The 25,971-nt window shown below is 44.9% G+C and overlaps 2 protein-coding genes and 1 long non-coding RNA gene across 12 annotated transcripts in view; 2 read left to right on the plus strand and 1 right to left on the minus strand.

Moving 5' to 3' along the window:
• LOC117088426 overlaps nt 1-2,042 on the minus strand; it is a 37,236-nt gene extending 35,194 nt beyond the window's left edge. Inside the window, exon 1 of the long non-coding RNA XR_004439204.1 lies at nt 1,252-2,042. This is a non-coding gene — a long non-coding RNA (uncharacterized LOC117088426). The remainder of the gene's footprint in view (nt 1-1,251) is intronic.
• Nucleotides 456-19,101, plus strand: TRIM39 (tripartite motif containing 39). Of its 8 annotated transcripts, XM_033219614.1 has the most exons (10): nt 1,782-1,892; nt 3,804-3,957; nt 4,220-4,679; nt 6,012-6,107; nt 10,803-11,033; nt 14,972-14,994; nt 15,572-15,687; nt 17,082-17,443; nt 18,414-18,482; nt 18,858-19,101. In XM_033219614.1, exons 3-10 carry the CDS (start codon nt 4,227-4,229, stop codon nt 18,885-18,887), a joined length of 1,380 nt encoding a protein of 459 aa, XP_033075505.1. In that variant the 5' UTR covers nt 1,782-1,892; nt 3,804-3,957; nt 4,220-4,226; the 3' UTR covers nt 18,888-19,101. The 8 variants fall into 8 exon arrangements, with proteins under 8 accessions (XP_033075501.1, XP_033075503.1, XP_033075498.1 ...); XM_033219613.1 differs by having other exon boundaries at nt 18,414-19,101; XM_033219610.1 differs by lacking the exon at nt 1,782-1,892 and adding an exon at nt 456-1,119 and having other exon boundaries at nt 17,082-19,101.
• A 1,332-nt stretch (nt 19,102-20,433) lies between these two features.
• Nucleotides 20,434-25,633, plus strand: RPP21 (ribonuclease P/MRP subunit p21). 3 transcript variants are annotated; one of them, XR_004439201.1, is made up of 5 exons: nt 20,434-20,571; nt 20,642-20,742; nt 20,835-20,917; nt 21,754-21,961; nt 25,361-25,633. XR_004439201.1 is itself a non-coding variant. In XM_033219682.1 (5 exons), exons 1-5 carry the CDS (start codon nt 20,515-20,517, stop codon nt 22,090-22,092), a joined length of 435 nt encoding a protein of 144 aa, XP_033075573.1. In that variant the 5' UTR covers nt 20,434-20,514; the 3' UTR covers nt 22,093-22,176. The 3 variants fall into 3 exon arrangements, 2 of the variants coding, with proteins under 2 accessions (XP_033075573.1, XP_033075572.1); XM_033219682.1 differs by lacking the exon at nt 25,361-25,633 and adding an exon at nt 22,030-22,176 and having other exon boundaries at nt 21,754-21,884; XM_033219681.1 differs by lacking the exon at nt 25,361-25,633 and adding an exon at nt 22,032-22,176 and having other exon boundaries at nt 21,754-21,879.
• The last annotated feature ends 338 nt before the right edge of the window (nt 25,634-25,971 follow it).

The following is a 25,971-nucleotide window of genomic DNA, read 5'->3' on the forward strand; positions in this document are numbered from 1 at the left end:
CCTGGCCCTGTTATATGTCATACTACTTGCGCTTCATAATTTTATAGTTTTACCTAGGCAGTCTCCATTTTTTCCTTCCATATTCAGCGTAAAATCCCCTTAATACCAGTCTCTAGGCAAGCTCATTCTTCATAATCCTTAGAATTGGACCTCCTCTTGTTAATTTCCTTAATCACAATCCTCCTGGTTATTTACAAACCGAACGCCAGAAAGGAGGGTTATCAACATCTTATGCGCCACAAATTAACAAATCAAAACCAAATCTCACTCTCCCTCCGAAGCCAAGGCTAAGGAGGCTCACTGCCCAGTTAGTGGCTTTCAAACTACCCTTACAAGTGAGGCATCTTGTGAATTAGAACAAGTGCTGCTGCTAAAATCCCTAACGGCTACATAGCAATGTGAAAAAAGGTACCAAATGTAACTTTCTCAAATTTAATCTTCTTCAATTGTTGGCACAAAAAAGGAATAGTAAAGGTAGACAACTGTAATTAGCATGTGTGATCCCAAATCTTTATACCTTAGATACTGGATATTTTCTACAAGTAAATAGTTTCTGGCTCCCAAGATGAGAGGTTAAATAATGCAGGGTGTTTGTAAACAGCAGCACAACTTACACCGGAAATTAGGGCACTTTCTCACCAAAGAGAGTACATGAAAATTTGCTTATCTCTTTTAATCAATGTTCTCCAGGACTAGTGCTGGGGGCGGGGACGCGGAGCAAGCTATCTTTTCTACCAGCCGTATCACATCCCTCCTAGCACTAACCCCTCCTCCTCAGCCTCTTCACACCTCTACCCACTACTAACCCCTCCCCAGCCCCATCACCTCTTCCCGGGCCCCTGACACCTCTCCCAGCATACTCTTCCCTGCCTCATCACCTCACCCACTTCCTCCAAAATCACAAGACCTGCTAAGCTTCCAGCAGCAAGCGAGCAAAGCAGGGAGGCTGTAATGCAAAAGTCCGCAGTCCCTACACAAACACTATCTGCTCCTGCGGAGAAACTCATGCCACAGCCCCAGAGTGGAAAGAACAGGCCTGGGCTCTCACCCAGTTAACAAGCGTTTATCCAGCGCACGTATTGCGGTCGGACCCCATGCGAAGGAGCTAAGGACACAAAGGTGAGCAGCAGAGTCGCGGTTCCAGCTCTCTCCCGACTCCCACTCCAGCGGGGTAGGTAGATAATTTCGGTAAACTTCGCCAAGCAGGGGCAGGACAAAGAGTATTTGAAGTCTACCGGGGGGAGAACTTACCTAATCCCTGAATGTTAAAAGTCTAAAACTCCACTAGTCGGAAGTGACGTGCCAGCTGAGCCCCGCAGGTCCGCCACGTAATTGGCCGCCGCCACAGCTAGCCACCCTCTCCCCGGACTGGCCCGAAGAGAGGAAAAGTGTGGAAGTCCACAAGCCGCCCTCGCCCCGCCCTCTTCGTCGACTTTCAGCTGCACCGGGGAGCGGCGGCGCCTGGCCAGAGCCGGGGCCTGGAGTCTGGACGGTACAGCCTCGCCGGCCGGGGCGCCCGTCCAGCGCCCTGCGGGCCATGGGCTTCAGCGCTCGAGCACGCGCATGCGCAGGCCTCTATCTCCAGAGGATTCCTCGGGTCACCTGGACGCCAGCATATCAGCCACCTGCCCCTCTGGGTCCCTTCTTGTCCTTGATTCCTCCTGCTGGTTTTCATCGCCAGCCCTCCTCCTCCTCCTCCCGCAGTCACCGCTAGACCCGGCCGCTGCCGCCCGCCAACACCCCAGCTTCAACTGACACGAGCCTCGGCGCGGCTTCCGCTTCCGGCGAGTATTGTGTGTCGCGCCGCGGGGCGGGGGCGAGGGGAGGAGGAAGGAGGGAGGCAGCGCTCCGGCGGCTCCGCGCCCCGCACTCCCGGACCCGAAGCCGGGAAGGTAGGTGCTGTCCCGCCGCCGCGCCCGAGCCTGGGGCCTGCCCCCGCCGGCCGGCTCCGCAAGCCGCGTCCCAGCGCCCCGCGACTGCGTCACCGGCCCCCCGCACGTAACCACAGCTGCCTCCGCCCGCCTCGGGCCCGGGCGGACGTTTTGCCGCCCCGGCGACGTCAGCGCGTCCGGCGTTGCTTGGCTACCCCGCCGTTCCCCCGTCCCGCTGCTGCTCACCTCCCCGGGTGAAGCTCTGACGCAGTCACCGCGGGTCTCGGCTGCGTCATAGCGGCGGGCATCCCACCTTCACGTCACACCTCTTCCTCACCTGGACACGCATCCCTCCCTATTCTGCCAGCCACTATGTTTCCTCTTTCCCCTCTGCAATCCCCCTGCCCCAGATCTGGCGGAAGAAGATGGAGACGGGGGTGGGACAGAGTTGTGGACAACCTCTCAGGAGAGGGTCGCAAGGTGGGACCCTGTACAGTGGTTGAAACAAAGTGAGATCGTCCCTGAAGTTTGCCCTTCAGCTGAGACACAAGGAGTAGAGGGAGACGAAGGACTAACCCAGAGGCACTCAAGGTCTCACTATGACTGTAGTTTAGAGTCCTCTCCATTCTTCCCTAACCCTTTCCCCATTTCTTTCACCACTTATTTGCCAGTCTAGATCTGTCCTGGTGCCTTACTGTGCATACAGTTCTACTCATCTCAGGTGAGGAGGCCACCTAATTTGTAAAAGACTGAGGAAGGGGTAGGGTCACCACAAGTCAAAGTTGGATTCCCACAGGTAGAGAGAAATCATCTGACTGAACTTCTCTCCTATTGCTGACAGAAGAAATTCAAGTCCAAAGAAGTTATCAGCTCCTACTCCATATCAAACACATTTGTGTGTGCCAACAATATATACAGGAACAATTGTTGTTAACCTATCTCATTACATGGCCACTTATCTCGCAGCACATAGATCTACCAAATTTCCTTCCTTCCAGTAGGTCCCTGGAGAAGGATGGGGGTCGGGAGGAGAAAGGGTTATGGGGATAGATACATCAACTTACCCATGGCTAAAAGTATCGACGTTTTAAGGATGGAGTGGGGGACCAGCATTGTGTTTTATAAATCTCTCCTATGCATTTCCAATTCTTCTGAGGCTGCACTTGAGGGAGATCTCATTGCCTCTTTTCTGTCTCTTAATTCCCAACCACTCCAGAACCTATTAGTTGGAGACACAGTATGCCCAGGTTGTTAGTTATCAATAGCTATATTGAAAGATTCCAGTCACTATAAATAGACTTGTTGCTCTCTTTTCAAGAAGTTGTTGGCCTGAGCTCAGTAATGTACTATTTAATATAGTTGCCATAATTTATCAGTTTTCAGCAGTTCTGAGTGTCCAAATGAACACAATAGAAATGGAATGTTGCATGAAATATGTCATTCCAAGAAGAGAGCAGACTTCCTTTAGGCTAGTCTGATGGATAAAAGGAAGAATAATTTCAGATTTTCCTGAAGAGAGAAGGTTGCCTTTGCCTCATTCATTCCATTTGTTAGCCTTTAGAACACTGGTATCTAACATTTTGAATGGGAGGACTCTTTTTACTTATCTGTGGTGGCTGATAAAAATTATGCATGGACCTTCTGTGGTGGCTGATAGAACAAAAGTTATGCATGGACTTTTTTTTTTTTTTTTAGCTTATCAGCTGTCATTAGTGTCAATGTATTTTATGTCTGGCCCAAGATACTTTTTTTTCCAGTGGGCCCAGGGAAGCCAAAAGATTGGATATTGTGATTTCGAAGAATGAGAGAACAGTGTCAGAGAATCAAGCTTAGACTCCAGTGGATTCATCATAAAGCCCTTATAACATTAAACTTTAAAATATGCTTAATTTAAGAAATGTTAATAATTTTATGACATTTTTTACTTCTCAGATTCCTTTCTTATCTATTAGAAACGTATGTCAAACGAGAATACAGTGGTCTGGAACTATTGGTTCTAAGATACAAGTGGAATGAACCTGGATCAGGAGAAGTATGCTGAGCTAGAGTTGAAGGAAGCTTCTCTTTCTAACAAGAGAAAGCAGAGGTAAGAGACAAGATAGATAAATTGGGGGTTGTGTGTCAGTTTACTAACAAGAAAAAGGGTTGATGGCTGGGAGTCACAAGTTTTGGAAATGGAGAAACAAAGAGGTTGAATTGATTGGAAGAGAAGATGGAGAATAACAAGATGGGGCAAATCTGGAGTTAGGACTCAACATAGGGATAAATGTTGGGCCAGGGATGCAAAAAAAAAAAAAACACCTCCAATTAATATTTTTATTTTCTCTGTCCTCTTCCCCACTCCCAAGTTAAATTATGGCAGAGACAAGTCTGTTAGAGGCTGGGGCCTCTGCAGCCTCTACAGCTGCGGCTTTGGAGAACTTACAGGTGGAGGCAAGCTGCTCTGTGTGCCTGGAGTATCTGAAGGAACCTGTCATCATTGAGTGTGGGCACAACTTCTGCAAAGCTTGCATCACCCGCTGGTGGGAAGACCTAGAGAGGGACTTCCCTTGTCCTGTCTGTCGAAAGACATCCCGCTACCGCAGTCTCCGACCTAATCGGCAACTAGGCAGTATGGTGGAAATTGCCAAGCAGCTCCAGGCCGTCAAGCGGAAGATCCGGGATGAGAGCCTCTGCCCCCAACACCATGAGGCCCTCAGCCTTTTCTGTTATGAGGACCAGGAGGCTGTATGCTTAATCTGTGCAATTTCCCACACCCACCGGGCCCACACCGTTGTGCCACTGGACGATGCTACACAGGAGTACAAGGTGGGGAAGCAGACACATGATGTCAGTGTGGGTAAAAAAGGAGGAGTGGCAGAGGATGAGATACTCCCTAGGTAGAGATCTTAAGCTCCTACTGCTCACTTTGTGTTCTCAGAGCTGCATATGCAGGGGCACACAGTATGTGTGATCAGTTGTCCTCTAGCCTGAAAAAGAACAATGGTGAGAAGTGTCCTAAAATTTCTGTCTGACTTTTGCAATACATATGAGTCTTATGGGTGAATATTGGTATGTGTGGTCTTGGAAGGTATCATTTTTCATAAATGAATGAAACCACATGGAAAAGATTAAACTTAGGAGGGACTGAAAAGTCTCATTTCTTCATTCTGCCTGCCTGCTCAGAATGCTCCTTGTTTTCACATTGGTTATTGGGCATAGGTATTATCGCTTGAGACTGATACCTGCCAGACTAAGGTGAACCATTCTGTTGTTTGCAGCTTCTTCAGGTAATGGTTAACATGGCATATTGCCGGGCGCGGTGGCTCAAGCCTGTAATCCCAGCACTTTGGGAAGCTAAGATGGGCGGATCACGAGGTCAGGAGATCGAGACCATCCTGGCTAACACGGTGAAACCCCGTCTCTACTAAAAAAAAAAAAAAAATACAAAAAACTAGCCGGTCGAGGTGGCGGGTGCCTGTAGTCCCAGCTACTCGGGAGGCTGAGGCAGGAGAATGGTGTAAACCCGGGAGGCGGAGCTTGCAATGAGCTGAGATCCGGCCACTGCACTCCAGCCTGAGTCACAAAGCGAGACTCCGTCTCAAAAAAAAAAGAAAAAAAAACATGGCATATCATTTAACTTACTGCTGAGACAAAGGAAAATGTTTGAATAAAGGGAACAGAGATTAATGTGTTAACATTTTATCATATACTTTGCTTAATTATGTTACTCTTGAAAACAAGATTTCAGGTAACTTACAGTATAATAACCATGTTTTTATTTTAGGTGGATAGAGGTGGATGGGAGGACAGGTTTAAAGAAAAATATTAGGTTACAGAAGGTTGCTTTGATGGTAACAGGCAGTTGTCTCAGTAAGAAAGTGGAAAGAGTTGAGAAAGGACACAGAGTTGGTGACAGCTGTCTCAGATTCAGTAAGAGGGCAGTTGGGTGAGCAGAGAAGGTGGTGTGGACAGGCTGGTAGCAGGAGGAGGGACTGTAGGAAATTGACATCCCAAATGACAGGCAAGGAAGTCAGATCAAGAGGCTAGGAAAGATGGCTAGGAAAAAAAATGGTTTAAAACAAATGGTTTTGTCTCTGAATGAGAAATGTACCAGTCAACCCCAAATGTCACCTCTCCCACTTCTTCCCTACCCCTCAGGAAAAACTGCAGAAGTGTCTGGAGCCCCTGGAACAGAAGCTGCAGGAGATCACTCGCTGCAAGTCCTCTGAGGAAAAGAAGCCTGGTGAGCTCAAGGTAAAGGCAGGCAATCACATGTAGGCTGCTCCGAAGGGTATTTGTCTATGAGGGTATTAACTATACACTATTTAATCCACCAGTTCCACTTCATTAGAAAAATGCAGTTCTCGGCCGGGCATGCTGGCTCACACCTGTAATCCCAGCAATTCTGGAAGCCAAGGTGGGCAGATTGCTTGAGCTCAGGAGTTTGAAACCACCCTGGGCAACATAGTGAAACCCTGTCTTTACTAAAAACAAAAAATTAGCCGGGCGTGGTGGCACGTACCTGTATACAGTTCCCAGCTACTTGGGCAGCTGAGGCAGGAGAATTGCTTGAACCTGGGAGGTGGAGATTGCAGTGAGCCAAGATCGTACCATTGCACTCCAGCCTGGGCAACAGAGGAAGACTCTGTCTCAAAAAAGAAAGAAAGAAAGAACAATGTAGTTCTCTCAAAAATGATGGTATTTTATTTGGCTTGATTGTCATTAAACATCGTACTTAAATTACTTGTCATGAATTAAGCATTAAGAGGGATTTACGAGATGAACAGACAGAATATCTTACATCTGGTGAGCTGAGAGAGTTCGTGCCTCTTGGTCTCCTTTTTTTGTTAAAGCAGCAAAGGAGGCGTTCTGCTGAGAAGGCAGGGATGGGAGTTTCTTAGAGGACTTGAAGAGAGGAGAATGTGGAAGATTCACTGGGGAGAAAGGGAAAAGGAGCTGACCAAGAGTCTCAGAAGAACTATCCAATGACATTAGAACCACATTCTTAAAACTGAAGTAAGCTTAAGTATGCTAGATGATGTTGGTCCTAGAATGTTCTTCCCCTCCCCATTCTCCACCAAAGGATCTTATTCATCTCTCAGATGGGATGAAAGCCACTTCCTATGCAGCCTTTCCTGACCCTTCAGAAATTAGCGTTCTTAATTTTCATACAATTTTGCACCTCTTTTATAGCATTGCCTTATTTTTAGCATGGTATTTTGGTGTCTTATCTTTCTTCTGTTGAACAGTGAACAATTATCATTTGTAACAAAAATAACTAGAATTGAGTCCTATGCATTAATTCATTAGGTATCCATGACATTCCAGATTTATAGGGTTGTTAGGGTCTTGGAGTTCAGGCCAAATTGGGATAGGTGAGACATAGAAAAGCTACGAGAAAGAGACAGAAGGAAATCCTGAGGCCATCTTTAGTAAGATGTAGGGGTAAACTTAGATATTCTTTAAGGTAGGTATTGTTACCTTCAGCTTACACAGAAGGAAATGGACCTTGAGTAAGTGACTAGTCCAAGATCATGAAGCCAGTAAGTGGCAAAACCAGGAATGCTAGTTCTTGGTGAGTCAGTAAATATTTGTTAAGCTCCTGGTTTAGGCCAACCCTGTATTTGACACTGGGGAACAATGATGAGCCAAAACACAGTTCCTGTCCTCCTTGAGCTTAAAGTTAAGTGGAGAAAATTAGTAATGGCACAAAATGCACAGGTGCAAGTTCATAAGAAGACAACATAGAAGTTTGGCCTCCTTAGAGGTTTCCCAAAGAAGTGATGAGTTTTAAGAGTTGACGTAGGGATCACCAGAAGCTAAATACAAGTTTTGATTCATAGAAACATGAATTTTTAAATGAATGACATTTCATCAGAAAGCAAATATTATTACCTTAGTGCCTTATACATTTCAGCAAAGTAAGCATTTGAAATTTTTAAAATTTGAGCCAATTTTGGTTACAAATGTGAACTTTTAGTTTTTTGTTCTTTTAGAGGCCTTCTGAGAAATCTAAAAATATGAAAATGGTGCTTATTGCTAGTCGTTAGCTTTCTTCTTCATGTTGGTCACCTTCTTGAAGGTAAAGAATAGAGATGGAAATATACTTTTTTAAAACCTTCTAAATGCTTAAACAGAAATGTCATGTTTTTTTTAAATTGTAAATTGTCATGTCAGTGGTCTCCAAAACTACCACCAACATTCCTCTTGTGACCATTTGAATTCTCCCTCCTTCTCCCTCATCAGACTCAATGCCCCTTTTAAAAATAATTTGTAATTATGCTGAACTGAAAATTGCAGGTAAAATAACCTATGTGCATAATTTTAAATTTTAAAGAGTCTATCATGTCCAAATATAATGAAACATAATTGATGATAAAATGTGGTATGTAATATTTGGGCATGACTACACTACAGTGTAGCTGATTATATGCTTGCATCTATATGTGTCATTATCAGCAACACAATAAATACAAATTCAGACTGAGATGGATGTGTGCCAATGTGATTGAAACACTAAATAGCTTAGCTCTTGGTGATATGATTTTTCATAATAATAACTTTTGGTAAAGTTCTAAGTATAACAGAGTATAATCTTGTGTTTTATTCAGCTATTGCTGAAAAATTTATGTATGGTAAAACCATGTAAGAATTACTCTGTGTTTATACTATGTAAAATGGCATTCAAGCCCAGGCCTATGTTTTTGAATATCCAGCAGAACATTAGAAAATGTTGCAGGTCAGTTCACTATGCCGGATTGTCATTGGAGGAGTGCTAGCGTCGTTGTCAGGGACTCCCCCAACTATGGAAAACAAGAAGATGTGCCCATTTCCAGAATATCCTCAGAGGGTGATAACACCTTCATTAAGAACCACGGCCCTAAAATATAGAGTGAAAAAAAGAGAAGAGATTACTGGTTTATAAGAGGAAGAGCCTTTTTGCTTCCTATTTATTTATCACAGTCATGAATGTTAAATTTGCACTCCTACCTAAACAAACACACATGAATGCACACACATACACACACAAAGGCTGTGTTTTATTGAGGGCAAATGTGAGAATATGTTTTATTCAGATGTGCACTGAGAAGGCAGTGGTGGAAAGTGAAGCAGCAAGTGGCCCTAAACTAGAAGAGCTAGTCAGCTTCTGCCAGGAACTAGCTTGAATCCACAAATGCCACGCTTGTCAGGCCCATCCTGGCTTTGCATCCCCACTCTCTCTTCACCCGCAGGCCTGCCTTTCGTTCCCTATCCACTTCCTTCTAGAGTCCCAGTCTCTGCTTCTCACTTTGCTTCACCATTAGTCACATGATGCTTGGGGAATTCTTTCTTTAGGGAGATCACTATTTGTTGTAGTGTAGATGCAGAAGAGAGAATGTACTGATAATTCTCAGAAAGTGTTATGGCTGGTGTTTGAATCCTATATTACCAAATTTCAGGAATGTTAAAGGCTCAAGTCTATGTGCTGGCTTAAAGAAAGCATGTTTCAAATTTCAAGAAACTAAATTACTAATAAACTTCTGTAACCTGTTCCTGGGGTAGGAATTGCCAATTCTCTGAAGTGACTTGAAACAATTTAACAAGTTCAGCCCTGAAATCTACATATGTATATTTTATAATAACCCATAGAATTCTTACTGATTCTTGTATTTTCCCAGTTCTCTGGTTTTTATCTGGTGGATGTGTTGCAATATGCAAAAGATGACAATCTTATTTTTAACTTTTTAGTATTTGTACTTTCCTTTTCGTTTCGTTGTTTTTCATGTTTGTTTTGAGACAGAATCACACTCACCCAGGCTGGAGTGCAGTAATCACAGCACACTAACTCCAACTCCAGGGGCAAGCCATCCATCCTCTTGTCTCAGCTTTTTGAGTAGCTAGGACTGCAGATGTGCATTGCCACGCCCGACTCATTTTTTTTTTCATTTTAGTTGAAACAAGGTCTCACTATGTTTTCTAGGTTAGTCTTGGACTCTTGGCCTCAAGTGATCCCCTCACCTGGGCCTCCTAAGCACTAAGTTTACAGGCATGAACCACCATGCTCAGCCTGTACTTTCCTTTTCTCGACCAATTGAGTTAACTAGAACTTTACAGTTGATAATAACACAGATATCTCTGATATCTGTAATAGTGCATGTCATCATATTATTGAGTTCTTTATCTTAAATTAAAATATATGTATGTCCCCAGTGGTCTTCACTACCAAATCATCAATAGGGGAGTGATAGTGATGGAGCCATTCTTTACAGAAGGAAATTCCAGTGGATTAAAACATGAGTGTTCTGTTAAACCATTTTCTCTCATTTTCTTTCTTCCTTTCTTTCTGTCTGTCTGTCTTTCTTTCTGTCTTGTCGTTCTTGTCTTTCTTGTCTTTCTTTCATGTCTTCCGTGTCTTATTAAACCATTTTCTCTCACTTTCTTTCTTTCTTTCTTTCTTTCTTTCTTTCTTTCTTTCTTTCTTTCTGTCTGTCTTTCTGTTCTTTCTTTCTGTCTTTCTGTCTTGTCTCTCTTGTGTTTCTTGTCTTTGTCTTTCTTGTCTTTCCTGTCTTTCTGTCTGTCTTTCATCTCTATCTGTTGCCCAGGCTGGAGTACAATGGTGCAACAATTTCAGCTTACTCCAACCTCTACCTTCTTTGCCCAAGCCATCATCACGCCTCAGCCTCTCTAGTAGCTGGGACTACAGGCATGCACCACCACACTCAGCTAATTTTTATATTTTTTGTAGAGTTGGGGTTTCACCATGTTGCCTAGGCTGGTCTCGAACTCCTGATCCCAAGCAATCCACCTCCCTTAGCCTAGAATTACAGGCATGCATCACCACACCCAGCCTTTGTTAAACCATTTTCAATGAAACTGGAAGTCTGTGTTAATTCATACATATGGTGGGTGAGAGAAAGGCTTCCTTATACCACACTGACCCTGCTGATATAACATCTTCCCTCTTCTCAGAGACTAGTGGAAAGTCGCCGACAGCAGATCTTAAGGGAGTTTGAAGAGCTTCATAGGCGGCTGGATGAAGAGCAGCAGGTGTTGCTTTCACGACTAGAAGAAGAGGAACAGGACATTCTGCAGCGACTCCGAGAAAATGCTGCCCACCTTGGGGACAAACGCCGTGACCTGGCCCACTTGGCTGCGGAGGTGGAGGGCAAGTGCTTACAGTCGGGCTTCGAGATGCTTAAGGTTCGATCTTTGCCCCTGCATAGCCCCTCAGGCCGAGCGCAGTGTAGCTTTGCATAGGCTGTTTTGTCAGCCTGAGATACTCATTCTTCTGCTCTGCTTCCCTAAATCCAGTTCTTTCTGCCAGGTGTACTCAAAGGGTCTTTGCTACAGAAAAGCTGATCTGATTTCTTCCATCCCCTTCTAATCATTTTCGTGTTCTTATCTCGTCAGCAATTATGTGCTTAATCTGTTCCAAAGAAAAGATTCATTCTTTTGAAACGAGGGAAGTCTAGCCTGAGTTAGTGAAAAACTATGCAATAAAAAATTTGTAAATGCAGTTATCATTACTTTCAAGTCCTGAAATTTGATTTATGTACTGCTGAAAAAGAACAGAAATATAGTTTAAAGGATACAGGCATGCCTCAGAGATATTGTGGGTTCAGTTCCAGACCACTTCAATAAAGTGAGTATCTTGATAAAGCAAGTCACATTAATTTGTTGGGTTTCCTAGTGGAATAATAATCTTTTTGCTGGTGGAGGGTCTTGTATCAATATTGACTGATCAAGGTGGTGGTTGCTGAAGATTGGGGTGACTGTGATAATTTCTTAAAATAAGACAACAACGAAGTTTACTTTCGACTCTTCCTTTTATGAAAGATATCTCTGAGCATGTGATGCTGTTTAATAGCATTTTACTCACAGTAGAACTTCTTTGAAAATCTTTGAAAAACCCACATTTGCAGTTACTTACACCACTGAAGTCTTGAACCCCTAAAAGTCATCCATGAGGGTTGGAATAGACTTCTTCTAAATGCCTGTTAATATTGATATTTTGGCCTCCTTTCACAAATCACGAATGTTCTTAATGGCATCTAGAATGGTGAATCCTTACCAGAAAGCCTTCAATTTACTTTGCCCAGTTCTATCAGAAAAATCACTATTTATAGTAGCTTTATGAAATATATTTATTAAGCAAGACTTGAAAGTCAAAATTACTTCTTGATCCATGGGCTGCCGATTGGATGTTCTATGAGCAGACATGAAAACAATATGAGTCTCATTTTTCATCTCTGTCAGAACTTTTGGGTGATCAAGTGCTTTGTCAATGAGCAGTAATATTTTGAAAGGAATCTTTTTTCTGAGCAGTAGGTCTCAACTTAAAATTTTCAGTAAAGGGTTGAGCACGGTGGCTTAACCCTGTAATCCTAGCACTTTGGGAGACCAAGGCAGGTGGATCGCCCAAGGTCAGGAGTTTGAGACCAGCCTGGCCAACATGGTGAAACCCCATCTCTACTAAAAATACAAAAATTAGTTGGGCATGGTGGCGGGCGCCTGTAAACCCAGCTACTTGGAAGACTGAGGCAGGAGAATCAGTTGAACCCGAGAGGCGGAGGTTGCAGGGAGCTGAGATCACGCCATTGCACTCCCGCCTGGGTGACAAGAGTGAAACTCCATCCCCCCAAAAAAAATTTCAGTAAAGGCTAGGCACGGTGGCTCACATCTGTAATCCCAGCACTCTGGGAGGTTGAGCCAGGAGGATTGCTTAAGGCCAGGAATTTGAGACCAGTCTGGGCAATATAGCAGGACCCCATCTCTACAGAAAGTAATTTTTTTAAATTTAAAACATTCAATATACCATGCTGTAAACAGGTGTGCTGTCATGTAGGCTTTGTTGTTCCATTTCTAGAGCACAGGGGAAGTAGATTTAGCATAATTCTTAAGAGTCTTAGGATTTTTGAAATGATAAGTGAGCATTGGTTTCAACTTAAACTCACCAGCTGCCCTTGCTTCTAATAAGAGAGTCATCCTGTCCTTTGAAGCTTTGAAGCCAGGCATTGACTTCTCTCTAACTGTGAAAGCCCTGGATAGCACCTTCTCGAATAGTAGGCTGTTTTGTTTACATTGAAAATGTGTTGTTTAGTGTAGCCACCTTCATCAATAATCTTGGCCAGATCTTCTGGATAACTTGCTGCAGCTTCTGCATCAGCACTTGCTGCTTCTCCTTGCACATTTTTGTTACAGAGATGGCTTCTTTTCTTAAACCAGCCTACCTAACTTTAAACTTTTCTTCTGCAGCTTCCTTACCTCTCTCAGCTTTCATAGAACTGAAGAGAGTTAGAGCCTTGCTGTGGATTGGGCTTTGGCTTAAGAGAATCATGTGATCTTATATCCAGATCACTAAAATGTTCTCCATCTCAGCAATAAAGCTGTTTCACTTTCTTACCATTCATGTGTTCACTGGAGTAGCACTTTTAATTTTCTTCAGTAACTTTTCCTTAGCATTCACAGCCTGGCTTGCTGTTTGGCACAATAGGCCTAGCTTTTAGCCCATCTTGGCTTCCAATGTGCCTTTCTCACTAAGCTTAAACATTTCTAGGTTTTGATTTAAAGTGAGAGACATGAGACTCTTCTTTCACTTGAACACTTGGAGGCCATTGCAGGATTATTAATTGATACAATTTTAATATTGTTGTGTGTGTCTCAGGGAATAGGGAGGCCAGAGGAGATGGAGAAAGATGGAATGGCTGGTAGTGGAATCAGTTAGAACACATAAAATATCATATTTATGGATTAAGTTGTTTGTCTTATATGGATGCAGTTCACAGTGCCCCAAAACGATTACAATAGTAACATCAAAGATCACTGATCACAGATCATACTAGATATAATAATGAAAAAGTGTGAAATATTGTGGGAATTACCAAAATGTGACACAGAGACACGCAGTGAGCACATGCTGTTGGAAAACATGGTGCCAGTAGACTTGCTCAACACAAGTTGCCACAAACCATCTAGCTGAAAAACACTCAGTGTCAACAAAACACAATAAAATGAGGTATGCCTGAAATTATGTTTAAATAATGTATTGCTTTTGTTATGTATATGTCAATAATACCTCTAAAATGTTTGAAATACTTTATTCTCTTCAGTAAATGAATGGTGTTAGCAAAACTGTAGGGAACATATTTTTTATCTTACAGATTAGATTACCAGCATTTGAATCAGTGAGGCTTCATTGTACATTTATTTTTATGTTACGTATTGCTTGGTGTTTGTTCCTGTGTCCTTTCGTGTATGTGTGTTCTGCCTTCTACATTAAACTGGGAAATCCTTGTGGGACAGAGATTTGTCTTCTTTGTCTTCTGGATCCCAAATATTCACAAATCAGTATTAGCACACAGTTAATTAATGTGTTTATTCTTCCTTTTTTTTTTTTTTGAGATGGAGTCTTGCTCTGTTGCTCAGGCTGGAGTGCAGTGGTGTGATCTTGGCTCACTGCAACCTTTGCCTCCTGCGTTCAAGCAATTCTCCTGCCTCAGCCTCCCGAGTAACTGGGATTACAGGCGTACACCCCCACACCTGGCTAATTTTGTATTTTTAGTAGAGACAGGGTTTCACCATGTTGGCCAGGCTGGTCTTGAACTCCTGATCTCAAGTGATCCACCCGCCTTGGCCTCCCAAAGTGCTCAGATTGCAGGCGTGAGCTACTGTGCCTGGCCAGTTATTAATGTTTATTAACTAATGCAAGACCAGGGGATACCAAACCGTAACAGGAATGTGTGATTTGTTCCTATGCCACCGGTCTAGAACTCTATACTGATCCTCAAGGAGACTGAGATACGTGGTTGGTACCTGGGGGACCAGAGTAAAGAACTGACACAATCCCTGTCCCCTGTAGGGAGCTCCCAGCATCCTTGAGGAGCAAAGACAAGCATAAAAGAAATCATTTGGAAGTGATATAAATGACCAAGCTTCATGATGACCGAAAGTTGAAAGTAGGGATTAGGTTGGGAGAAGTGCACTCAGGTCCCCCTGGAACTCTTCTTGCACTGCGTGACCCTCAGTTTATCCTATGCCTATTTTATAGCTGTGGAACTTTTGGGAGGAGGGGAAACCTTTTGCCTTCAGGACCACTGAATACCAGTACCAATACTGCTTTCTTTTCTCCTTCCTTCTAGGATGTCAAAAGTACCCTGGAAAAGTAAGTGATTGTTGTATCTCTTTGAGTGAGTTAGGTCTTGGCTTAGAGAGGAGGGGTACAGTCAGGAGTTTGGGTTGGGGGTAAGGTTGGGAAAGTCATGTAGTGTCTGAGCAGGGTATGGGAGAATGTTCATTGTACCCATGATGCCAGGTAGAGAACAAATTATTGGGAATAATAATCCCTTTTCCCCTTTGAACATCAGGACTTCTTGAGAAGGAGAATGATAAGGCAGAACCAGATTCTACTTGTGCCAGTGGGTGGAATTATGTCCAAACAAGATGGAAGGAGGAAGGGGTTGGGAGAACAGGGAGGGCAATCATCCATTTGCATGAAATATAGGAATATTCCTAGAAAGTTCAGAGACTCACTCTCAAAATGAGGATCTGTCCACGGGATCATAAGGCTCTCCTTGGATTAGTAAAAGAAAGCAACAGGTGAGCTCTTCAGGGAGGAGGAAGAAAGTGGAAAGATGGAGAATTTTCATTTCTCTCTAAAGATGTTAACATCTGAATAGTCACTTGGCTGGAGCTTCTCCCTAACCCTGCCCTTTCTTCCCCTATCTCCCTATCCCTCCTAGATGTGAGAAGGTGAAAACCATGGAGGTGACTTCAGTATCCATAGAGCTGGAAAAGAACTTCAGCAATTTCCCCCGACAGTACTTTGCCCTAAGGAAAATCCTTAAACAGCTAATTGGTGAGTTGTTCCCAAAAGGAAACTAGAAGGAACCACTAGAGAGAAGAAAGCTTTTAGGTCCTGCCTTATATGGGTTTCAGTTATCCCATCTCTCACTTTTCTTTTTTTTTTTTTTTTTTTTTTTTTTTGAGGCGGAGTCTCGCTCTGTCGCCCGGACTGGAGTGCAGTGGCCAGATCTCAGCTCACTGCAAGCTCCGCCTCCCGGGTTTACGCCATTCTCCTGCCTCAGCCTCCCGAGTAGCTGGGACTACAGGCGCCCGCCACCTCGCCCGGCTAGTTTTTGTATTTTTAGTAGAGACGGGGTTTCACCGTGTTAGCCAGGATGGTCTTGATCTCCTGACCTCGTGATCCGCCCATCTCGGCCTCCCAAAGTGCTGGGATTACAGGCTTGAGCCACCGCGCCCGGCCCATCTCTCACTTTTCTTACTCCCACCCACTTACCCCTTTATCTGGCTTTTAGTCTCACCCTAAGTCACAGAACTTGGAGTGAGAGGAAGCCTTAAGTGTTACCTACTCTTAGGTGCATACTTTTTCAAGGCCCAGAAAGGTTAAATAATTTGCCAAAAATCGGGTGGAGTGATTATATAATTTACCATGTAAACTTGCATAACCTTGAATGGCCGGGCACAGTGGCTCACATCTGTAATCCCAGCACTTTGGGAAGCCAAGACTGGTGGATCACTTGAGGTCAGGAGTTTGAGATCAGCCTGGCCAACATGGTGAAACTCTACTAAAAATATAAAAATTAGCCAGATGTGGTAGTGGGCGCCTGTAATCCCAGCTCCTCTGGAGGCTAAGGCAGGAGAACTGCTTGAACCTCGGAAGCAGAGGTTGCAGTGAGCTGAGATCGCACCACTGCACTCCAGACTAGGGGACAGAGTGAGACTCCATCTCAAAAAAAAAAAAGGAAAGAAAGAAACTGAAAGGGAGTGTCATTATATTAATGTGAATATGCGGGGAAAAATAATCATAAACCAGGCCAATGACACATGGTCGGTCACCCTATCCCTAGACCATATGCTGTCTTGCTCTGCATCCTTCTTAACACTTTCCATTTTTTCTGCCTCTCAGACTACACCTTGTACTTCTCTACGTAGTTAGATAAATGATAATGTCAGAGGGAGATGAAGAGAGGACCAGGCGGGAACCTACATTACCAGCCACTGCAGACTCAAGAGATTATTATCTGTTTACTTTAGGGTCAGTGTGAGAAGTGAGCCATTGCTTTCTCCCCTCCCTTAGGTGACACCATGGATTGAGAAAGTTAACCAAACCGTGTTGTTCTGGGGACCTTTAAGGGACCAGGCTCTGTAAAGGCAGGCTGGAAGAGTGAGGCAGGGGCATTTAGCTATTCCCATCCTCATCTAGCTCCCCACTCTGGCTTCTCCCGCCAGCGGATGTGACCCTGGACCCTGAGACAGCTCATCCTAACCTAGTCCTGTCAGAGGATCGTAAGAGCGTCAAGTTCGTGGAGACAAGACTCCGGGATCTCCCTGACACACCAAGGCGTTTCACCTTCTATCCTTGCGTCCTGGCTACTGAGGGTTTCACCTCAGGTCGACACTACTGGGAGGTGGAGGTGGGCGACAAGACCCACTGGGCAGTGGGTGTATGCCGGGACTCCGTGAGCCGAAAGGGCGAGTTGACTCCACTCCCTGAGACTGGCTACTGGCGGGTGCGGCTATGGAATGGGGACAAATATGCGGCCACCACCACACCTTTTACCCCTTTGCACATCAAAGTGAAACCCAAGCGGGTAGGCATATTCCTAGACTATGAGGCCGGCACACTGTCTTTCTACAATGTCACAGACCGCTCTCATATCTATACCTTCACTGATACTTTTACTGAGAAACTTTGGCCCCTCTTCTACCCAGGCATCCGGGCTGGACGGAAGAATGCTGCACCACTTACCATCAGGCCCCCAACTGATTGGGAGTGACAGGTTGGGATGTGGGAATAATTGGGGTGAGGCAGGGTCAAGTGCTACGGGCCTCCTTCCTGTGTCCTGCTGGAACGTCTTCGTGTCCACCTGGTTCCAATCCTGAATCATCATGGAGAAACACCTCGGTTTCTAGGATGGTTTTGTGTGGAGGGGGAGGTAGGACTGGGCTGGATGAGACAGCACAGCTGTGACTCCCTCCTAACTGTCAGGGTAGGGAGCTGGTTCCCAGAGGATTGTCTACCCTGGAGTCCATCAGGTTTTCTGTTGCACAAGGACGGGTTGGAAAGGAAGGAGAGGCTTTTCCAGAAACAAAATCTGTGAGGGTCTGACTTGCTCAAACCAGAGGAGGAAACAGAAACCCCTGCACATCTTTTTAGGGGGTTCTTTGACCCAGGATAGTCTTGCTTCTTGAGGTAGATCACAGGGGTCTGTGTACCTCTAAATTCAAGAAAGATGAATGACAGATGCTCTCATGGGTCTAGATGTTGAGGAGTTTTTCTGAGGGCAGAGATTGGACATCAACAAGGCTAGAAGGAAGGTCAGGGAAGTGGGCTAAAGGAACAGATTCCTAGAGATTAATGAAGGGGGGGAGGTTTCTTTGGTCTTCTATTTTAAAGGTAAGATTGCCATTATGGGTAGGATTGACCAGAGGTAGGAATGTGGGGAGAAGGAGAGGTTGAAAGGAAAGCAGAGAACCCAGGTCCCTGCCTCAGCCTTCAGCAGAGTTGGCTTATTGCCTGCCTCTTTATACCAATAAGTCAGTCACTTTGCTCCTCTCCAGGGGCAAGGTGGAAGAGATCCTGCAAGACACATCTATCCTCTCACGGTGTTCCCAAGGGAACTTGGAAAGGCGAGTCAGGTATTAGAGGAAAGAGAAGGGTATTTGTATCCAAAGCCCTGGCCTTAAAGAATGTTACTAAGTAGCTACCCCCAAATTGTCAGCCTTGTTACCTGGCCAAGGTGTCCAAGCCAGAAAGGAAGAAAGGTAGTGGAGTCTCTCTCACCCTAAGGACAGTGGGAGAGGGTGGTATATAGGGAAGGGCCAGATAGGCAACTTCCTTTGGCCTGTGTGCATCTGGCCTGGAACTGGTGTTAACAAAAGCCAGGTTTTTGCTTGTTTGTTGCCATCCCTCACCCTTTGCCATTTCCCTTTTCAGAGAATGTAAATGATTTTCATGTTAGGCCAAAATAAACAACTTATAGGGTACATATGTTGTCATAAAAGGTAAAAGTGATGCATGCCAAACCAAACTAAACCAATTTGGATTATCTGCTGTTCGGGTAATCTTCACAGAAATGACTGAGAGAAGAATCTGCAGTTTACTGAGGGCATTTCAGTTCCTCCTACCACCTCAACAGGACTTTGTCCAGACTCTCCTCCTCTTACCTTTGTGCCTTGACTGTGGTTCTTTGTGGCAAGATACTTTGGTTGGTTAAAATAATATGGAACAAAGGATCCACTGAAGTGATCTCTGTGTTGTGTGGTAATTTGGTGACTGCCTTGTACTGATGTGTAAGAATCACTGGGTGTTCACATTGCATGTTCCTGGGTCTCACCCTTAGTGATTAGTCAAGGTCTGGGGTGGGTCTGGGCATCTACATTTTATTTATTTATGAGACAGAGTCTCACTCTGTCGCCCAGGCTGGAGTGCAGTGGTGTGATCTCAGCTTACTGCAACCTCCGCCTCCCAGGTTCAAGCAATTCTCCTGTCTCAGCCTCCAGAGTAGCTGGGACTATAGGCATGCAGTACCATACCCGGCTAATTTTAGTAGAGACAGGGTTTTACCATGTTGGCCAGGCTGGTCTCAAACCCCTGAACTCAAGTAATCTGCCTGCCTCCACCACCCAAAGTGCTGGGATTATAGGTGTAAGCCACCGCACCCAGCCTACATCTACATTTTAAACACACCTCTCTCATTTGAGTCTGAGGACCCTTGTGAAACTAGTTCCAGAGGAGGTTTCAGCCTGTCCTTCCTCCCAGCTGGAGCCCTGCTTGTCTGCCCCCGCCTGGCACCAGGTCTGAGAGTGAAGAGAAGTCTTATCCTCTCCTGACTTATGCTGCCCTCCCCATCTCAGAGTTCATTCATCTTATTCTCCAATTCATGACCCTCTGCTTCTGACTTCAGTAACATAGTCACTGTGAGTCACAGGATACCAGACAGAAGAAATGGAAGATAGAAGAGGTCAGAGGGAGGGGTATGAGGTGAAGTTTCAGGGACAGTGGATGCTGTTGACAGATTTCTGTGCTGTACCTAACCCTAGGAGTTAGAAACCAATCACTCAGAAAGTGAAGATCACCTACTGTGTGTCCAGCACTGCATAACAGGAAGTGTGTTTCTTTGGTAGGTGGAATAGTAGGAGTAAACTGCTTTCTGAAGACCAGCAGTCCTTTTCCCTCCCTCCAGCACCCTTATGATCCTTCCCACTTTCACCCCCACTGACACCAGTGCTTTTTTTAAATGTATTACCTCTGTGCTGCCCCTCTGTAGATGTTACAGGCATCTGCCTCTGACTTCAGGAGAGTAGGGCACAAGCTCTAGCTGGGTATAAATTGCACATAACCATCTCCCTTACCTAGCTACATAAAGAGACCAGCCTTCTGTCCTGAAAATGTCTAGCCGATGTAAGATCCTCACCTGCTGCACTAGGTCTCTACGTGATATAATTGGTCATGAGCTTGAGGAAGACAAAAGCACTGAAAACTCATAAAGGGACCCTGGGCATGGATTGCTGGGGATGGGTTTCGGAACAGATGAGTCTGTGAGGCCTGGGGGAGGCGCCCGACGGCGCAGGGACTACGCTTCCCAGGAGGCCTCGCGCGGACGCCCGGGCGGGGCTGTGCGAGGGGCGGGCCTGCGGGCGGCCCTGGAGCGCGGCGCTGATGGCGGGGCCGGTGAAGGACCGGGAGGCCTTCCAGAGGCTCAACTTCCTGTACCAGGTGAGTCTGCGACAAGCGCCCCAAAGGGGACGGTGCTTGGCGCCCCGGAGTGACCGCTCCCCTCCCGCAGGCCGCCCATTGTGTCCTTGCCCAGGACCCCGAGAACCAGGCGCTAGCGAGGTTTTACTGCCACACTGAGAGGACCATCGCGAAGCGGCTCGTCTTGCGGCGGTGAGACATTCATGGGGTCGGCGGCGGGCGGAACGCGGGAGGAACGCGAGAGGGAGCGCGGACGCCGGACCACTGTCCTCCTCCGCCCCCAGGGACCCCTCGGTGAAGAGGACTCTCTGTCGAGGCTGCTCTTCCCTCCTCGTCCCGGGCCTCACCTGCACCCAGCGCCAGAGACGTGAGTGCTCCCGCCGAGGTGGACGATTGCGGAGTATTGGGGACGGGGCAGGGGGAGATGGCCCACTGGAGGCCAACAGCGCCTTTCTCGCTCTTGATGGATGCTGGGTGTGGGATTCGCAGGAGTCTTCCTTCTTCGGGTTTGAATTAAGTTGCTAACTGCACTTGCACAAAGTAGGATTTGGGCTTGGCTTTTTTCTTCCAATGTGGGCAGTAGAAAATAGCTGTTACTTTAAGAGGCAACCCCACAATAATAGATGTTATTTGGCTTTGTGGAGGACATGATTCCCATCACCATTCATTTATTAAGCAAATACTTACTTTCTAAAATGTGTCAGGTACTGTGCTAGATTCGTTATTCTCATTGAAATTATGGATTGATGGGACAGACTAAGAAACAAAATGGTGTAGAAAAAAATTAATTGGGAGAGTAGAATGCTCACTTACTCGTGCCAGTGGTGAAGTTCATGATAAGCAAAGAGAGTGAGAGATGAAAATTCTAGGCATGTGTGAAGTCTCTGAGACAAGAGAGCTTGTGGTGCTGTCAAGGAAATGAGAGTTCAGGAGGCTGGAGTTTGAGATAAGAGGGCAAGACATGAGACTGGAGAGGGGAACAAGCCGGCTCTCGAAGTCTTGTTAAGGAGTTTGAACTTTATCTTAAAGAGTTCCAGGAAATCGATGGAGCTTATGCCAGGGCCTGACACCATCAAATGTGCATTCAAATTGGGGATGTGGTGGGGGAGTGGGGATACCTACTGAAAAACACTGGAGGCAAAACTGGCAGCAAGAGACTGTTACTTCTGAACCTGGACACGCTTTTTCCCATGTTCACCCTAGGCTGCAGGGGACAGCGCTGGACAGTACAGACCTGCCTAACATGCCAGCGCAGCCAACGCTTCCTCAATGATCCCGGACATTTACTCTGGGGAGACCGGCCTGAGGCCCAGCTCGGGAACCAAGCAGGTGAGAGATGAGAGAGAAAATGGAGGACACCTCAGAGGATCGGGATAACGGAGAACATAGAGTGAAGAGGACACATGGACAGGTGGGTTGGTGTGAGAGGTACCACAGTCAGAAAGCTAATTCTGCTCCTCTGATTCTGCTCATTTACCCAGATTCCAAACCACTACAGCCCTTGCCAAATACAGCACACTCCATTTCAGACCACCTTCCTGAGGAGAAAATGCAGATTCAGGGTTCCAGTAACCAGTGATGGATTCACCTAGTCTCCCAAATAAAGTTTACTTGTTTTACATTCCATGATTCTGTTCTCTGGGTACTTCAACTCTTAATTCCATTTTCTTCTGTTTCTGTCTGTGTTTCTTGGTCACCTTTGTAATCCCACCATGTGGGGAGATCATGATTTCCATAGACCACTTGGCCTCACTCAGCAGCTCGCATTTCCAAGGCCATGCCCCCAGTTCCCTATCAATGTCCTGAGCCACCTTAGGGCATTCCATGTTTGGGCAGCCATAACTGCTGACTGAAGAGCTGGAGAGAATGATGCCACTGCTGCTGTTTTTAAACAAGGGGAAAAATATGGAGCAGCAGAAAATGTTCATATCCTCTAGGCCCACTCAGAGTCAGAAAAGACTCAGGTCTTTTCCCAGTCTCAAAGTTATCTTTAATAAAATTCTAATAAAGGAAAGGGCGCAAACCTGAACTAACAAAGTCAAAGATGCTAACAAAGGACACCAACAGACACTTCGCAATTGTGTCCCATAGGTAAACTCTCAGAGTTTTCTTAAGAATAAGCAACTAAAATGTTTTCTTCCATATCCCTAGAAAGCCTACTGAAGTACAGAATTCCTAGACTGACCTTTTTGCTAATTGCCAGCTAATCAGGTTATGCCAAAAGCATACAAACAAAATTTACTATTCCCAGAATGCAGTTTTCTTTATTTTTCTTATAAACCCTGTGTTGGCTTATCAATTGCTGTATTAAAAAATCACTTCATGTTGGAGCTTAAAACATAATGATTTATTTCCTCTGGTTCTGTGAACTAGGAATTCTGAAAGACTTTGACTGGGTGGTTCTTCTGTTCCATATAAAATCAGCTTACATACCTGCATTTAGCTGGTGTCTGGTAGGTGGTCTGGAAGACCCAAGAATTTCACTCGCATGTTTAGCACCTCATTGCTTCTCCAGGTATCCTTGCTCCCTAGCTAGCTTTGATGTTCTCACAGCATGGCTGTCTCAGAGTAGTTGTATTTCTTACTCCCCTCTGGCTTCTACAAAAGCATCCCAATATGTAAGTGTTTGGGTGCCGTGGCTCACGCCTGTGATCCCAGCACTTTGTGAGGCCAAGGCAGGTGGATCACTTGAGTTCAGGAGTTTGAGACCAGCCTGGCCAACATGGTGGAACCCTGTCTCTACTAAAAAAAAAAAAATACCAAAAAATTAGCAGGTGCATGTAATTCCAGCTATTCGGGAGGCTGAGGCAGGAAAATCACTTGAACCCAGGAGGCAGAGTTGCTGTACGCCAAGATCGCGCTGCTGACCCTTACCAGATATATGATTTGCAAACATTTTCTTTCATTCCATGGATTGTCTTTTTACTCTCTTGATAGTATATTTTGATGCATAAAAGTTTTTAATTTTCATGATCTTGCAGCTACTTCCTGAAGAACCAACCTGTCTCTCCTCAGACCTTATCTTTTGCCTCCATCCTGATTCTTTTTGTAGCTTGTTCTAACCCTGGCCCTGCTCAGTGTGACCTTCACACTACTTAATGAGGACCCCCTCACCTCCTTTCAGACCTGGTGCCCACAACTATATCCTGCCTCACTCTGCTTTGAAAAAGGAAAATGTTCCCCCTGGACTCTTAGAGTAGATGTTGGTGTCTGGGTTTCTTTTCCTAAAATCCTTTCCTTCTTAGGGCGATCAATGAGCCCTGTTGAATGGCCTATGGAAGGGAAATGAATGTTCTAAATTTCCTCTGACCCTTTTCTTCAGATCCCCAAAGGTACTCCCCATCAGCACCCACTATGACCCCATCTCTGACTGTAATATCACCCTGAGGTGCTGGGCCCTGGGCTTCCACCCTGCAGAGATCACACTGATCTGGCAGCAGGATAGGAAGGACTAGCTTGCAGAGACCATTTTATCTTTTTGACAACGGTTTTTAAGCTCTGTGTACTATATATAAATCTAATTCAGTGTTTCGGACTGTCATAGATTATGCTTTTAAAACATTTTGTTTATCTCTTACGGATAGTCAACTAGTTTGCTTCCAATATATGTTACCATATATATCTCTGTAGTAGAATTCTAGACCGTGGACCTATGAGAGTGGGCCTCTGGAGTACTTATACACAATTACAAATTGGATTCTGGGTTTTTGTATATGGAAATTACCTGAGGAAAGACAAACTTTCCTTCAGCTTCCACAGTCTACACTCCCCAGCAATATACCAAGTTCATCTTTCTTTACGTGCTCAGTTGATTTTAACTGACTTCCTCATCTTTGTCACAATCTAATCAGTATCCAGTGTTTTCCTTTCTTGTTGTAACCTGAGTTTCTCTTATTGCCAGTGATACTACATAGCTTCAAATAAGTCATCATCATTTTCCTCTTTTTTTGAACTGCCTATTCAAATGTTTTCCCCTATTTTTCTACTGGATTTCATGGTGTTCTTTTCTTTTTGATTCGAAGGGTGTTATGGGCTAAATGTTTGTGTTTCCCCAAAATTCATATGTTGAAGCCCTAACCCCCAGTGTGGTGGTATTTGGAGGGGGTCCCCTGGGGAGGTAATTAAGTTTAGATGAGGTCAGGAGGGTGGGGCCTCCGTGATGGGATTAGTGCTCTTTTAAGAAGAGTGAGATTGGAGCTCTTTTTCCCTACCTTGTGAGGACACCGAAAGAAGGCAGTCATCTGTACGCCAGGAGGAGGGTCCTCACTGGAACTATATCTGCTGTCACCTCCAAAACTGTGAGAGAGAAATGTCTTGTATAAGCCACCCACTCTGTGGTATTTGTTATAGCAGCCAGAGCTGAGTAAGACCTGAGGTTTTTGTTTTTTTGTTTTTTCTAAAAATTATTTTCTAATGGAAAAGAATTCTTTTAGAGTTTTACCTGGAACATTTGTGCCTTTAATACATTTTGAGTTGATTTCTACACATTGTGTGAAGTAATTTGCTCGTTCACTAAGGCTTGAGTGAATGCCTTCTCTCCAAGCTATACCTGAGTCCTCCCAGCTGCCTGGGCCTGGAGCTTCTTATAAAGCCTCATCTGCAAGCAGTGGTCAGTGGCAATTTCTTTCAGGAAAGAGCCTGCCTTCAGTCCGTCCTGACAAATAGCATGCTGGAAGTGTCAGCCCTTCCCACTGCCTTTGCTTTCTGTTGATGACCCATTCTTCATAGAGAGTGGTGTTTCTCTTGTCCTTAACTAAACTATAACTTTTCTCTTTTTATGTTTTTTGTATTGCCATGTAACTTGGAGCAGAGAGTCTTTGCCCAAGCGTGAACTTATTGTGCCATCCTGACGAAAGCCTGTCATTTAGGGATCCTGTCCTGCTTTGTGGTGGGTCATTCTGAAATTACCCGTTTCAGCCCAGTGGAATTTCACCAAAACTGTGGGATTGAAACTGTCTCTTGAAGAGAAACTGTGGGGAAAATGAACAAACCAACATTCAGTCTCAGTTGGAGTATGCTTTTAGGCTTTCCCAGATTATGGAGTATAAAGCTAATTGTTGATTCATTCCTTCTTGGCTTTACAGTTGTAGAAAGAGATCTGGCGTAAAATCCCTATAACTGGGACGGGCTGAGTCCAGGCTCTGACATTGGCTAGCTGTGCGACTGGGCAATATTTTGTTTCACTCTCTAGCCTCATTTTCAATAGGTAATACATGCAAGTAGTAGAAAATTCAGAAAGTATGCAAATAGATAGGGGAATTAATTTTCCAGCTACACATTTTATCTCCCAGAGGAGAATACTGTAAAAACATTCTGGATATTTTTGTAAATATATATAAACAAGTTGGTCTTGATTTAAATTTTTCTTTCATACAAATGGTAGAATACTATTATATGGGGCATATACTGCTTTTTATTTAG

Source organism: Trachypithecus francoisi, unplaced genomic scaffold, assembly GCF_009764315.1.
Source record: "Trachypithecus francoisi isolate TF-2019V2 unplaced genomic scaffold, Tfra_2.0 Lachesis_group10, whole genome shotgun sequence".
Classification (NCBI taxonomy): Eukaryota; Metazoa; Chordata; class Mammalia; order Primates; family Cercopithecidae; genus Trachypithecus; species Trachypithecus francoisi.